The sequence below is a fragment of the Caretta caretta genome, chromosome 13 (genome assembly GCF_965140235.1).
Source record: "Caretta caretta isolate rCarCar2 chromosome 13, rCarCar1.hap1, whole genome shotgun sequence".
NCBI classification, from domain to species: domain Eukaryota; kingdom Metazoa; phylum Chordata; order Testudines; family Cheloniidae; genus Caretta; species Caretta caretta.
This window is the reverse complement of record NC_134218.1, coordinates 26,526,528-26,539,113: the sequence shown is the minus strand read 5'-3', so window position 1 is coordinate 26,539,113 and position 12,586 is coordinate 26,526,528. Positions and strand designations below refer to the sequence as shown.

At 48.7% G+C, this 12,586-nt stretch overlaps 1 protein-coding gene and 1 long non-coding RNA gene across 3 annotated transcripts in view; one reads left to right on the top strand and one right to left on the bottom strand.

Annotated features, from left to right (window-relative positions):
* Positions 1-7,819, bottom strand: part of PIGU (phosphatidylinositol glycan anchor biosynthesis class U) — a 42,499-nt gene extending 34,680 nt beyond the window's left edge. The window contains exons 1-4 of one of the 2 annotated variants that reach the window (XM_048819675.2): positions 7,587-7,819; positions 3,845-3,909; positions 2,419-2,478; positions 969-1,031 (exon numbers count right to left, since the gene is read on the bottom strand). In XM_048819675.2, coding sequence (XP_048675632.1) covers positions 969-1,031; positions 2,419-2,478; positions 3,845-3,909; positions 7,587-7,716 — 318 coding nt within the window. In that variant the 5' untranslated portion in view covers positions 7,717-7,819. Of the gene's footprint in view, positions 1-968; positions 1,032-2,418; positions 2,479-3,844; positions 3,910-6,699; positions 7,071-7,586 lie in introns of those variants that run through there. The other variant, XM_075118835.1, reaches the window with a different exon arrangement.
* Positions 7,820-7,825: 6 nt separating this feature from the next.
* On the top strand, positions 7,826-12,079 carry LOC125622091 (uncharacterized). Its single transcript, XR_007352649.2, has 3 exons — positions 7,826-7,916; positions 10,026-10,575; positions 11,513-12,079. It is a non-coding gene; the product is annotated as an uncharacterized LOC125622091 (long non-coding RNA).
* Positions 12,080-12,586: the final 507 nt, after the last annotated feature.

Sequence of the window (12,586 nt, the reverse complement as noted above, 5' to 3'; positions counted from 1 at the left end):
CCAGCATGATACTAGGGAACACTGTGCTGCCGTTACAGACACAGAGTCTCCTATTTGCAAAGATTGCCTCAATTAAGTTATTTATGAAAGAAAGCACACCTTCCTCAGGGAGAGCCACTAGCTTCAAATTCCATATATTAATATTCTGAAGGGAATGATAGGGATTAAATCACTCTGGTGTCAGATTTCTTGCCCAGTGCAGCAGAATTATCGGTCCTCCACCATTCTGGATTATGTGAACTCAAACTACAAGCTTCTTTACAGCTAATAAACCTTATAGTTACTGTTAGGTACTTTTTGGTCTGTAAATTAACCATGCTGTGTGTGGAGACAAAGCCAACCATGTGAGTAACTGGTTAAAAGCTGTAGTGGGAACAGGCCTAAGACTGAGAGCTCCACTGTCCTGCCAAATCCCTACAGCAGTAATTAGTTTTGCACACCTAAAATTCTCACTACAACTGAAAAGGAGTCCTCAATTCCTGTCTTAAACTGTTGTATCCCATCACTGTGTATGGTCAACCAGCTGCCATGTTTCACCCCAGAAGAGGCTGCATTTCACTTATGGTTGACCTGATCCCAAGGCATACTTTCAATATCAGTTTCTCAAATGCTTGAAGATCCTTTCAGATGAAAGGAGGTATGCATGTGAGAGATAATCATAAAAACTATGAGTGCACAGCCATTACGTTAACTTGAGTAACACCACAATACCTACATCATGCTTAGAAGCCACCCCCATGAAACACATGTAACAGCAGAAGTTAACAGGGTCCATGGAGACTCATCCACATTCTGCATCCATGTTTGCTGACCTTTTTGCGGATTTCGTAGCTATTGCTAATCAGTAGATATTGCTAATCAGTAGCATTGTCTGAGTAGACCTGAACTTGCTTCACATTTTCATTTAATGAAATACACTTGCACTGGTCGAGAGAACAAAGATCGGCAGATTCTGCAAGTCTGCTTACCACAACTTTGTTGAAGTCCTGGACGGCCAAGTAGAGGGCAACAGCAGTTAGCACATCAGTTATCTAAAGAAAGGAAAGCAGGAAAAGACTGACTGGTCACTCAAACAAGGAAAACAGTAGCAAATGCAACCACCACATGCCATACTGCACCAATACTCTGAATTGAACATTCACCATAGTTACTATTGGTAATAGTTCAGGGTGTGAGATGGAAACATCTCTGCAGATTCTAGCCCTGTGGGTCTTAAGCTATGGCAAATGAAGTAGCAGTGTTTCTTTAAGCCCTTCCTGGTGGGTACAGAGAAGTGAATATTTTGAGAAGCAAGAAGTGGGGGACTGGAAGAGGAGAAATTGTTCACAAAATAGGAGGTCTCTCATCAAGTGGCCCAAAAGATAAGAGAGTTACAGAACCACTGATCTAGCCACAGCAGAGACAGCATGTTAGACACTGCACATATGGCTAAGAACACATTCACCAATGAACCAGAAGAGCAGCCTCCTGAATTGACCCACTGCTCACCAGATAACAGTATCAATTGTCTAGGGCTCATAGCAAATAATTTGAAATGGTTGCCATACATGTGTTATAATCAATTTTTAGCCCTTGTGAGAGGTGCTAGATTGCCTTTGTCATCAGAGCTGCAGAGAATAGATGCAATTAGCTGGGTGATTTTTGTTTATTTGTATTATGGAATAGACAAAATAATTTACTGTTACACATGAGTGTTTTTAACTCTAATGTGCTCAGACAGAACCTGCTCCTACTCCCACTAAACTCCCCAGAGCATTGCCATTGATTTCTATAAGAAGCTCACAATTTGAAAGTATAATCTCTACATACTTCACTAAAAGTCACTTGCAGTGGAAAACCAGAGTTTGTACCCTATTTATTTAGGACAGTGGTTTTCAACCTGGGAGTCTGCAGACCATATCTAAAATTTCCAAAGGGATCCAAACCTCCATTTTAAATTTTTTTAGGGATCTGCAAATGAAAAAATGTTGAAAACCACTGCTATAGGGCACAAAACTCTCCCTCCCCTACCTTTTCAGGTCAGCGTTAGGGGTTTGTGTCAAGTCCCTGTTTTTCCCCTTGATGACATTTATCCAGGCAGGAAGTTCTAATGAAGATTAGTATTTGGAGGGAGAGGGAGGTGCAAACTGAGCATGCTTATGTATAGACATGTCTTTCTTTCTAAATAGCTCTTGGGCTCATTGGGGCCTAATCCACATAGCTGCTGATTGCCCTTAATTCTCACTGACGTGAATGGAAGCTGTGGGAACTGCGCACTCTCAACACTTCACTGATCTCAATGATCCCTCAGCTGGGCTAGGATTTGGTGGATAAAAATCAATAATTTAAAAAAATTAAATATATTTTTGCTTTTAAAAAGAAGGGCATTCCTGGAACAGGTTATTTTGTTTTTTAAAATAAGATTGAAGCAACACTTACCATGAACACCAATTCAGAATATTCAATCAGGAAATGAAACAAGTATATTATTAACGGGGTCTAAGAGAGAGTGAAAGAGAAAGACACAGTCAAATGTTATCAATCCCCTACAAACTCAGGCCCCAATCCTGCAAACTCTTAGTACCATGAGAAGTACGAATTACTTTACTGAGACTATTCACAACATTAAGAGCTATACTCAGTAGCATTCACAAAATCAGGCCATTAAAAAGGAAAGAAAATGTTTGCCCCAAGAAGGCAATGAATTAATCAGTTTATAGGGTGTCACTACACTGATGCTGGCACCACAGGTTTATTTCTGAACCCTTCTCCTCCAGCTGACCATAGCCTTGATCTTGCAAGCATTTACACTTTTATGCATATGAGCTTTGCTGGCGTATATACACTGCAGCTGGGATCTGTGATTCCCAGCATGGGTAGACAGACTTGCGCTAGCTCACCCTGAGCTAGCATGCTAAAAATAGCAGCGTGGATGTTGTTGCGTAGGTGGCAGCTCAGACTAGCTGCCCGCATCCAAGCCCACCCAATCCACTGGTCCAAGTTCAAGCAGCTAGCTCAAGCCGCTGCCCATGCCACAACATCTACAATGCTACGTTTAGCATGTTAGCTCGAGCTGAGCTAGCGTGAGTCTGTCTGCCCATGCTAGGAATCATACCTCCCAGCTGCAATGTCCACATACAAACTACCCATGTGAACAAATTTTCTCAGATGCATAAGTGCTTGAAGGATAAAGGCCCTCACATGGAGGAGCAGGAAGAGCACCAGGATGTCAAAGGTGGCATTGATATTACTGCAAAATATAGGAGGGACATGCAGGAGCACACCACCCAATAACCGTACCAGTGTTACTAGTGCTAGCCTGGATGACACACAGCACATGCATGATCACGGATAACCCAACACCAATATGTTGATGATGCCTGTGAATTGAGTCATAACCTGATGATTGTTTCTTATCTTGATACACTAGTGCATTACGTTTAGAAAATGAAAATAATTCTGTCCAGAACAATTCTGTTCAGACTGCCAATAACACCGATATCTGCATTTCTATGATCTCTTTTCTACTAGGAAAATTTGCATGTGAACAGAATATTTGCAGCTAATGAAGTCCCCTGGTCTTAATTTTGCATATGCAGTAATAATCACCAGTTACAATGTCAATCAATTTTGCAGCAGCCAGCTGTGCTGTCATGAACGGTACTTTGTAGCAGGGCTACTCAATGCATATATTTGTTACACAGACAACTACATGATTCTGAAGTTTATAAATCAAGTTATTTATTTTTTGAAATTCACACAGTAGTACACACACACATAGCTGGACATTTAAAGGCACTGTGTACGTATATAAGATAAAATAGTATGAATTATTATCCTAGAAAAATGAAACATGTTCACTTACTTCATGGAAGACATCTCCAGAATAGGGTGAGACACCCAAATCCAGCAAAGCTAGCCCTTCAACAACTGAAACACACAAGATATCCACGTTAGGATTCTGTGGACTGGAGATATAGCAAATCTCACAAATGGCAGAATTATAGCTTTTAAAATATCTGTGATCATAAGAATTTCAAAATGAATCTCTGTCTGAACAGATCACACAAAATCATACAAAACTGACAGAGCAACTAGAATTAGGTGTTTTCTGGTTTATTTCTACCATGCAAATTTGTCAAAACTGACACCACCTGCTATGATGTAATGATTTGTTTCAGGCAGTTAAAAATATTACAGTTGGAATGTTTTTCAATTAACTGTACACAGAATTCTCATGTGTCTGATTGATAAGGCATGCTACTGTCTCTGATTTTCTCACATTAATTTCTTCTGAAATAACAGCCACACCCACAAAACTAATACCTAGTCCATGCTGATAAAAGCTTCCATTCCCTAAGCAGGCATCAAGCCATTAGTAAGTTGCACATCTTGAAGGGAAACTACATTTTGAATGGAACTACTGTGTTTGGCTAGAGAGACATGGGACAGCCTTGAAAGTCACTTTTACAGTCCTGAACCAGATGCACACAATACAAAAAAATTATATTAATAATTATTATAGGTGGGGCTGGTAGCACTGCCTATTTTTAAGGCTGCCCACCACTTCCAATTATAAGACCCTGTTTCCAGTTGCTTACAATTCGGACAAACTTCAAGCATTCAGACTGAAATTTTCCTTAATAGGTGCATACCTCAGGCTAAATGTTTTAAGGAAATTTCAGCTAAAATGGTTCAGCTGTTTCCAAGAATGGGGCTTCTGAAAAAAATATGTAGTTTTGCCCACATTAAAAAATTCTGGCGACCTTTTCTTTGAGAAACTCTGTGTTCTTATCAATGGCTATTAGCAAAGATAATCAAGGATGAAATCCCATTTTCCGGGTGTCCCTACACCTCCAACTTGCAGAAGCTGGGACTGGATGAGAGGGGACGGAATCACTCAAAATGGCCCTATTCTGTTCATTCTCTCTAAAGCGTCTGGCACTGGCCACTTTTAGAAGACAGGATACTGGGTTAGATGGATCACTGGTTTGACTCAGTGTGGCTGTTCTTATCCCCATGCTTTAGTGCACGGTCTTGAAATTTGGCAGCAGAGCCTTAGTGTCAGGGATGTGTCTTTTGTTGAACCAGTGAAAGTTTGGCCAAGTTATAAGCCTTTGAAAGATCATAGATCACACATGTTCAGTAAGGACTTGCTAGAGCTTCACAGTTAAATTTCTCAAAGACTCCATCTGCACTGAGCATGCTCCAGCATGGAGCTGAGCACAACCTTCCTTGTAATTGCAGCTCAGGGATGCTGCAACATGGGCACTGGAATTGAGACGGTCTCTCCTGTGCTCTCAATGACCTCCATGCTGGGCTCAGGACATGGTGGATGAAAAAAAAAAATTAGTAATTAAAAAACTGACTTTTTTATATAAAAGTACATATATTTTTGCTTTGAAAAATAAAGCAATTTAAAATTAAATATGAAGTTAAGACAACTTGTTAAGGCCTAAACTTACTGTACTCTTAAAATTAAAGAAAAATAATATTAAGCTGTACATGATTGCTGCTGATGCTTTAAAGAAAGTCAAACCACTGAACTGGTGGAAGTCACTGGCCAAGCACCTGGAACCAGTTTGGTGAAGTGCTAAACCAGCTTTAGATAGCATTGGTCTCTTCCACAGGTACAGAGACTATTTTCTTCATTTCAGATCATTCAACTCGTTTAGTTCAAAGGTTATTTCATTCAATGTTAAAAAGCCAGCTAGGAAAGCTTGTTTTACTCTTCCAATATATGAATAAAAAATAGGCGTGAGGATGAAATCTACTAGTTGTAAAATCTTGAAGAATATGGGCTCAGATCCACAAAGGGACTTAAGTGTTGCAATGCTGAGAGTTGTGGCGCCTAACTTTCAGGCACCTAGAAAACCACTGGAACAACAGTGGGATCCACAAAGCCTGAGTTAGGCACCTAGGCTCCGAATGGGAAGAGACAGGCACCTATAGAATGCAATCCATAAAAGCCAGCAAGCTTTGTGGCTTCCCACCTTGGCTAGCCAATGGAAGAGGACAAGAAGAGGGGCATATACTAAAACTCTCCTCTCTCAGCCAGAGTTAGCTACCACTTTCTGCTAGTGATCCACAACTAGGAACCTCTCTCCTGGAGTCAGGCGGCTTAGGTGTCTAAGCCGTTTCTTCCGAGAACAAGCCGTGGCCGACGCTGTAGAGTTAGGTCAACAACTCTGTAAGCGTCTACGCTACAGCATTGCTCCCACTGATGTGGGTCACCCACTACACCAACCTAATAACTCCACCTCCGCAAGAGGCATAGTGCTTAGGTCAATGTAGTGAGGTCGATGCAGCATCAGCGTAGACACTGTTGTTTACATCACCCCAGGCTCCGGCTGTCAGCCCAGGGTGACCATATGTCAATGTAACTTAAATCAACTTAATTTTGTAATATAGGCTTTCCCTGTGTTAGGCACCTATCATGCACCACACAAAATAGCAGGAGGTGGTGGTGCTGCCCACCTTATCACTTTAAGCCTAGTGGGATGTGGGAGACCCAGGTTCAATTTGCCTCCCCTCCCTGTAGCCAAAGAGAGAGAAAAGACTTGAACAGGGTCTCCCACCTCCAGGAGAACTCTCTAAACAGGGGCCTATTCTGGGGTGGGGCTCACAAGCTGTTCCAGACCAGAAAAGAAGAGATGGCATCAAGCCTCTTTTGGCCACTGAATCGGGTTTTATAAGAAGAACCAGAAACAGTGAAATTACTCTGAGATTTCTTGTCTCCCCCCACCCCCGCGACTGCCAGCTCCAGTCCAAGGGCTTCTGCAAAGAGCCTCGGCCTCCTGCCTACAGGGGGTACTTTGATCCCGTCTCTACTCTCACGCCCAGGGTTTGCACCCAGCGACAAACACACGCGCCGGTTTCCAGCTCGAGAGAGCCGCATCTTGCAGGGCTCTAGCCCCTCGCAGCTTAGCCCCAACGCCCCCGGCCCAGGAAGTCCTGCTGGCAGGGGCCTGTCACGCTGCTTGTCTGCAAAGCGCTGCACGCTCGGGACCGCGTGTTAACCGACACTCCTGTCAGCGAGGCTCACGGCCCTGCAGGGCTCGCCTCCGGCCGGGGCAGCCTATTCATCCAGCCCGGGGCGGTGCCGGGTGCTGGGGGGCTGCTCCCCCGGGGCCGGGGGGGAGGAGGGGGTCCGGGGGGGTGCTCCCCCGGGGCCGGGGGGGAGGAGGGGGGCCGGGGGGGGGCGCGGGGCGGTGCTCCCCCGGGGCCGGGGGGGAGGAGGGGATCCGGGGGGGGGCGGTGCTCCCTCGGGACCGGGGGGGAGGAGGGGGTCCGGGGGGGTGCTCCCCCGGGGCCGGGAGGGAGGAGGGGGGCCGGGGGGAGGGGTGCGGGGCGGTGCTCCCTCGGGGCCGGGGGGGAGGAGGGGGTCCGGGGGGGGCGGTGCTCCCTCGGGGCCGGGAGGGAGGAGGGGGTCCGGGGGGAGGGGTGCGGGGCGGTGCTCCCCCGGGGCCGGGGGGGAGGAGGGGGTCCGGGGGGGGCGCGGGGCGGTGCTCCCCCGGGGCCGGGGGGGAGGCGGTGCTCCCTCGGGACCGGGGGGAGGAGGGGGGCGGTGCTCCGCCGGAGGGAGGCTGCTGCCCCGTAGGTCTCACCTCGCTTCCAGGCGTTTACAGGGGACGCCACCTCGACCCGCTCGGAGATGAACCCGGCCAGGCTGGAGCGATACAGCACGGCACGGACCGTGACGGCCACCACAATCCCCAGCACCAAGGGAGCTGCCATCTTAGCGGGGGAACAACGACCTCGGCGCGGGTTGTAGTTCCCAGCTTGGGCTAAGGAGCGGGGCTCCTATGGGTCAGTCTCGTACAAAAGACTACAACTCCCAAGATCCTCTGCTACGCAGTCGCCTTCCGCTTCCCGACACATCGCTCAAGCTACGGGCAGTGCAATGGGACAAGCCTAGGAGGGATGCGAATTAGTGGGTGGGTCCCCAGACCAGCTGCTTCCAATCCCTGCTGAGTGCGGTTGCAACACTTAGGGCAGAGAGGAGCCCTTCAACCTCAAGGGGCTTCCAGGGAGAGTGCCCCTGGTTAGAGCCCTGCAAATCTATTTGTGGACTGACAGGTTTCAGAGGAACAGCCGTGTTAGTCTGTATTCGCAAAAAGAAAAGGAGTACTTGTGGCACCTTAGAGACTAACCAATTTATTTGAGCATGAGCTTTCGTGAGCTACAGCTCACTTCATCAGATGTTTACCGTGGAAACTGCAGCAGACTTTATATACACACAGAGAATATGAAACAATACCTCCTCCCACCCCACTGTCCTGCTGGTAATAGCTTATCTAAAGTGATCAACAGGTGGGCCATTTCCAGCACAAATCCAGGTTGGATTTGTGCTGGAAATGGCCCACCTGTTGATCACTTTAGATAAGCTATTACCAGCAGGACAGTGGGGTGGGAGGAGGTATTGTTTCATATTCTCTGTGTGTATATAAAGTCTGCTGCAGTTTCCACGGTAAACATCTGATGAAGTGAGCTGTAGCTCACGAAAGCTCATGCTCAAATAAATTGGTTAGTCTCTAAGGTGCCACAAGTACTCCTTTTCTATTTGTGGACTGTGCTTGCAGATCGGATGCAGATACACATTTCGTATCCATGGAGGGGTCTACCCATGGTTCTGCTCTCTTCTAGCCCTCTTCCTGGCTTCTCATTGCAGCAGCCTGGTGGGTGGCTCTCCCCTCTGCCATGGCCACAACCACTGCTCCCCCTCTCTGGATGAAGCACTCTCAGTAGGGTTGCCAACTTTCTATTTGCAGAAAACCAAACACCATTGCCCCAACCCCTGCCCTGAGCCCCCGTCCCGTCTCCAAGGTCCCTCCCCCTGCTCGCCCCATCCCTCTGTCACTCACTTTCCCCTACCTTCACTCACTTGCTCATTTTCACGGGGCTGGGGCAGAGGAACGGGAGGAGATGAGGGCTCTGGCTGGGGATGCAGGCTCTGGGGTAGGACCAGAAATAAGAGGATCAGGGTATAGGAGGGGGCTCTGGGCTGGAGCAGGAGATTGGGATGGGGGGGGGTGAGGGCTCTGGCTGGGGGTGCAGGCTCTGCGGTGGGGAGGGGGATGAGACATTTAGGGCGAAGGAGGGGGCTCAGGGCTGGGGCAGGGGTGCTGGCTCTGGTGTGGGGCCAGAGATGAGGGGTTCAAAGTGCAGGAGGGGGTTCCAGGCTGGGGCAGGTGGTTGGGGTGCATGAGGGGTTGCAGGAGGGGGTGTGGGCTCTGGGAGGGAGTTTGGGTGTGGGAGGGGTCTCAGGTAGGCAGTTGGGGTGCAGGCTCCAGGAGGGAGTTGGAGTGCGAGCGGGGGTTTGTGGTGCGGGGCGGGCTCCAGGTGGCACTTACCTGAGGTGGCTCCTGGAAGTGGCGACGTCCTCTGGCTCCTAGGCCCAGGGGCTGTCAGGGAGGCTCTGCGCCCTGCCCTTGGCCCACAGGCAGCGCCCCCGCAGCTCCCATTGGCTGTGGTTCCTGATCAATGGGAGCTGGCAAGCTGTGGAGCTGGCTCTCAGGGCGGGGGCAGCACCAGGAACCCCCTGACCGCTCCTACACCTAGGGACATGTCGCCGCTTCTGGGTACTGCGCGGATCCAAGGAGCCTGCCTTAGCCCCTCTGTGCCTCTGACCAGACTTTGAATGTGCCAGTTAGCGGCCACCAGGGTCCCTTTTTGACCAGGTGTTCTGGTCAAAAACCGGACACCTGGCAACCCTAAGGCCTGGTCTACACTATGAATCTAGGTCAAATTTAGCAGCGTTACCTCAGTTTAACACTGCACCTGTCCACACGACAAAGCCCTTTTTTCCGACTTAAAGGGCTCTTACAATCGATTACTCCACGCCGACGAGGGGATTAGCGCTGAAATCAGCCTTGCTGGGTCGAATTTGGGGTACTCTGGATCCAATTCGACGGTATTGGCCTCCGGGAGCTATCCCAGAGTGCTCAGTTGTGACCGCTCTAGACAGCGCTCTCAACTCAGATGCACTGGCCAGGTAGACAGGAAAAGGCCCGCGAACTTTTGAATCTCATTTCCTGTTTGGCCAGAGTGGCGAGCTCACCTGCACAGGTGACCATGCAGTCCCAGAATCGCTGAAGAGCTCCAGCATGGTCCACCCGGGAGGTACGGGATCTGATCACTGTATGGGGAGACGAATCTGTGCTGGCAGAATGCCATTTGAAAAGACGAAATGCCAAAATATTTGAAAAAATCTCCAGTGGCATGAAGGACAGAGGCTATAACAGGGACCCGCAGCAGTGCTGCGTGAAAATTAAGGAGCTCAGGCAAGCCTACCAAAAAACCAGAGAGGCAAACGGCCGCTCCGATTCAGAGCCCCAGACATGCCGCTTCTATGATGAGCTGCATGCCATTCTAGGGGGTGCAGCTACCACTACCCCAACCCTGTGCTTTGACTCTGTCCAAGGCAACACGGAAGCGGGTTTTGAGGGTGAGGAAGATGATAGCTCACAGCAAGGAAGCGGAGAAACCGGTTTCCCCAACAGCCAGGATCTGTTTGTCACCCTGACCTGGAGCCTGTACCCCCCAAACCCACCCAAGGCGGGCTCCCGGACCCTGAAGGCGGAGAAGGGACCTCTGGTGAGTGTACCTTTGTAAATATTATACATGGTTTAAAAGCAAGCGTGTTTAATGATTAATTTGCCCTGGCATTCGTGGCCAGTAAAGCTACTGGAAAAGTCTGCTAACGTGTCTGGGGATGAAGCGGAAATCCTCCAGGGTCATCTCCATAAAGCTCTCCTGGATGTACTCCCAAAGCCTTTGCAAAAGGTTTCTGGGGAGGGCAGTCTTATTCCATCCTCCTCGGTAGGACACTTTACCACGCCAAGCCAGTAGCACGTAGTCGGGAATAATTGCAGAACAAAGCATTGCAGCGTATGGTCCCGGTGTTTGCTGGCATTCAAAAAACATCCATTCTTTATCTCTCTGTGTTACCCTCAGAAGAGTGATATCATTCATGGCCACCTGGTTGAAATAGGGTGGTTTTAGTAAGCAGACATTCAGAGGTGCCCGTTCCTGCTGGGCTGTTTGCCTGTGGCTGAACAGAAATCTTCCCCGCTGTTAGCCACATGGTGGGGGGAGGGGTGAAGCCATCATCCCAGAGAATTGGGTGTGGGGAAGGGGGTTATTTGGGTTTCTGCTGCATGTTAACCCGGAAACCGCAGCCCCTCCTTTTAAAATGCCAACCCATTTTAAATGGCCAACCCAACAGCTACTTCGTATGAGAAATGAGGGTGCTGCTGTTTGAAACCATTTCCACATGTTATGAAAGTTAAAGAAGCCAAAAGACTGTGGCTTACCATGGCTGCCTGCAAGCCGAATTCTGTTGCCCGGCCCTGCGGGAGTGATCTCTCACACCAAACCGGCATACCCTCAATAAGAGGCAAAATGCAACCTTGTAATGAAAGCACATGTGCTATGTAATGTTAACAGCAAGGTTTACCATGAAAGAGTGTACCCATTGTTCTATAAAATGTGTCTTTTTAACTACCACTCTCCCTTTTTTTCCCTCCACCAGCTGCATATGTTTCTCCTTCCCAGAGGCTAGCGAAGATTAGAAGGCAAAAAAAAGCACTCGTGATGAAATATTCTCTGACCTCATGCTGTCCTCCCACACTGACAGAGCACAGCAAATTACGTGGAGACAGACAATCTCAGAGTGCAGGAAAACACAATATGACTGCGAGGAGAGGTGGCGGGCTGAAGATGGTAGGTGGCGTCAGCTTGCTGAAAGAAGGCAGAAGTCAATGCTCAGGCTTCTGGAGGATCAAACTCATATACTCCAGCATATCGTTGAGCTGCAGGAAGGGCAGCAGGACCACAGACCGCCGCTACAGCCCCTGTGTATCCAACCGCCCTCCTCCCCAAGTTCCATAGCCTCCTCACCCAGATGCCCAAGAATGCAGTGGGGGGGCCCCCTCTGGCCACCCAGCCACTCCACCCCAGAGGATTGCCCAAGCAACAGAAGGCTGGCATTCAATAAGTTTTAAAGTGCTGTGTGGCCTTGTCCTTCCCTCCTCCACCACCCCTCCCGAGCTACCTTGGCAGTTATCCTCCTATTTGTGTGATGAATAAATAAAGAATGCATGAATGTGAAGCAACAATGACTTTATTGCCTCTGCAAGCGGTGATTGAAGCGGGGAGGGGAGGGCGCTTAGCTTACAGGAAAGTAGAGTGAACCTGGGAGTGGGGGGGGTTTCTGTCAAGGAGAAACAAACAGAACTTTCACACCATAGCCTGGCCATTCCTGAAACTGGTTCTCAAAGCTTCTCTGATGTGTATCGCACCCTCCTGTACTCTTCTAACCGCCCCGTGTAAGGCTGCGCATAATCAGCAGCCAGGCGATTTGCCTTAACCTCCCACCCGCCATAAACGTTTCCCCCTTACTGTCACAGATATTGTGGAGCACACAGCAAGCAGTAATAACAGTGGGAATATTGGTTTCGCTGAGGTCTAAACGAGTCAGTAAACTGCTCCAGCGCACTTTTAAACGCCCAAATGCACATTCTACCACCATTCTGCACTTGCTCAGCCTATAGTTGAACAGCTCCTGACTACTGTCCAGGCTGCTTGTGTATGGCTTTATGAGCCA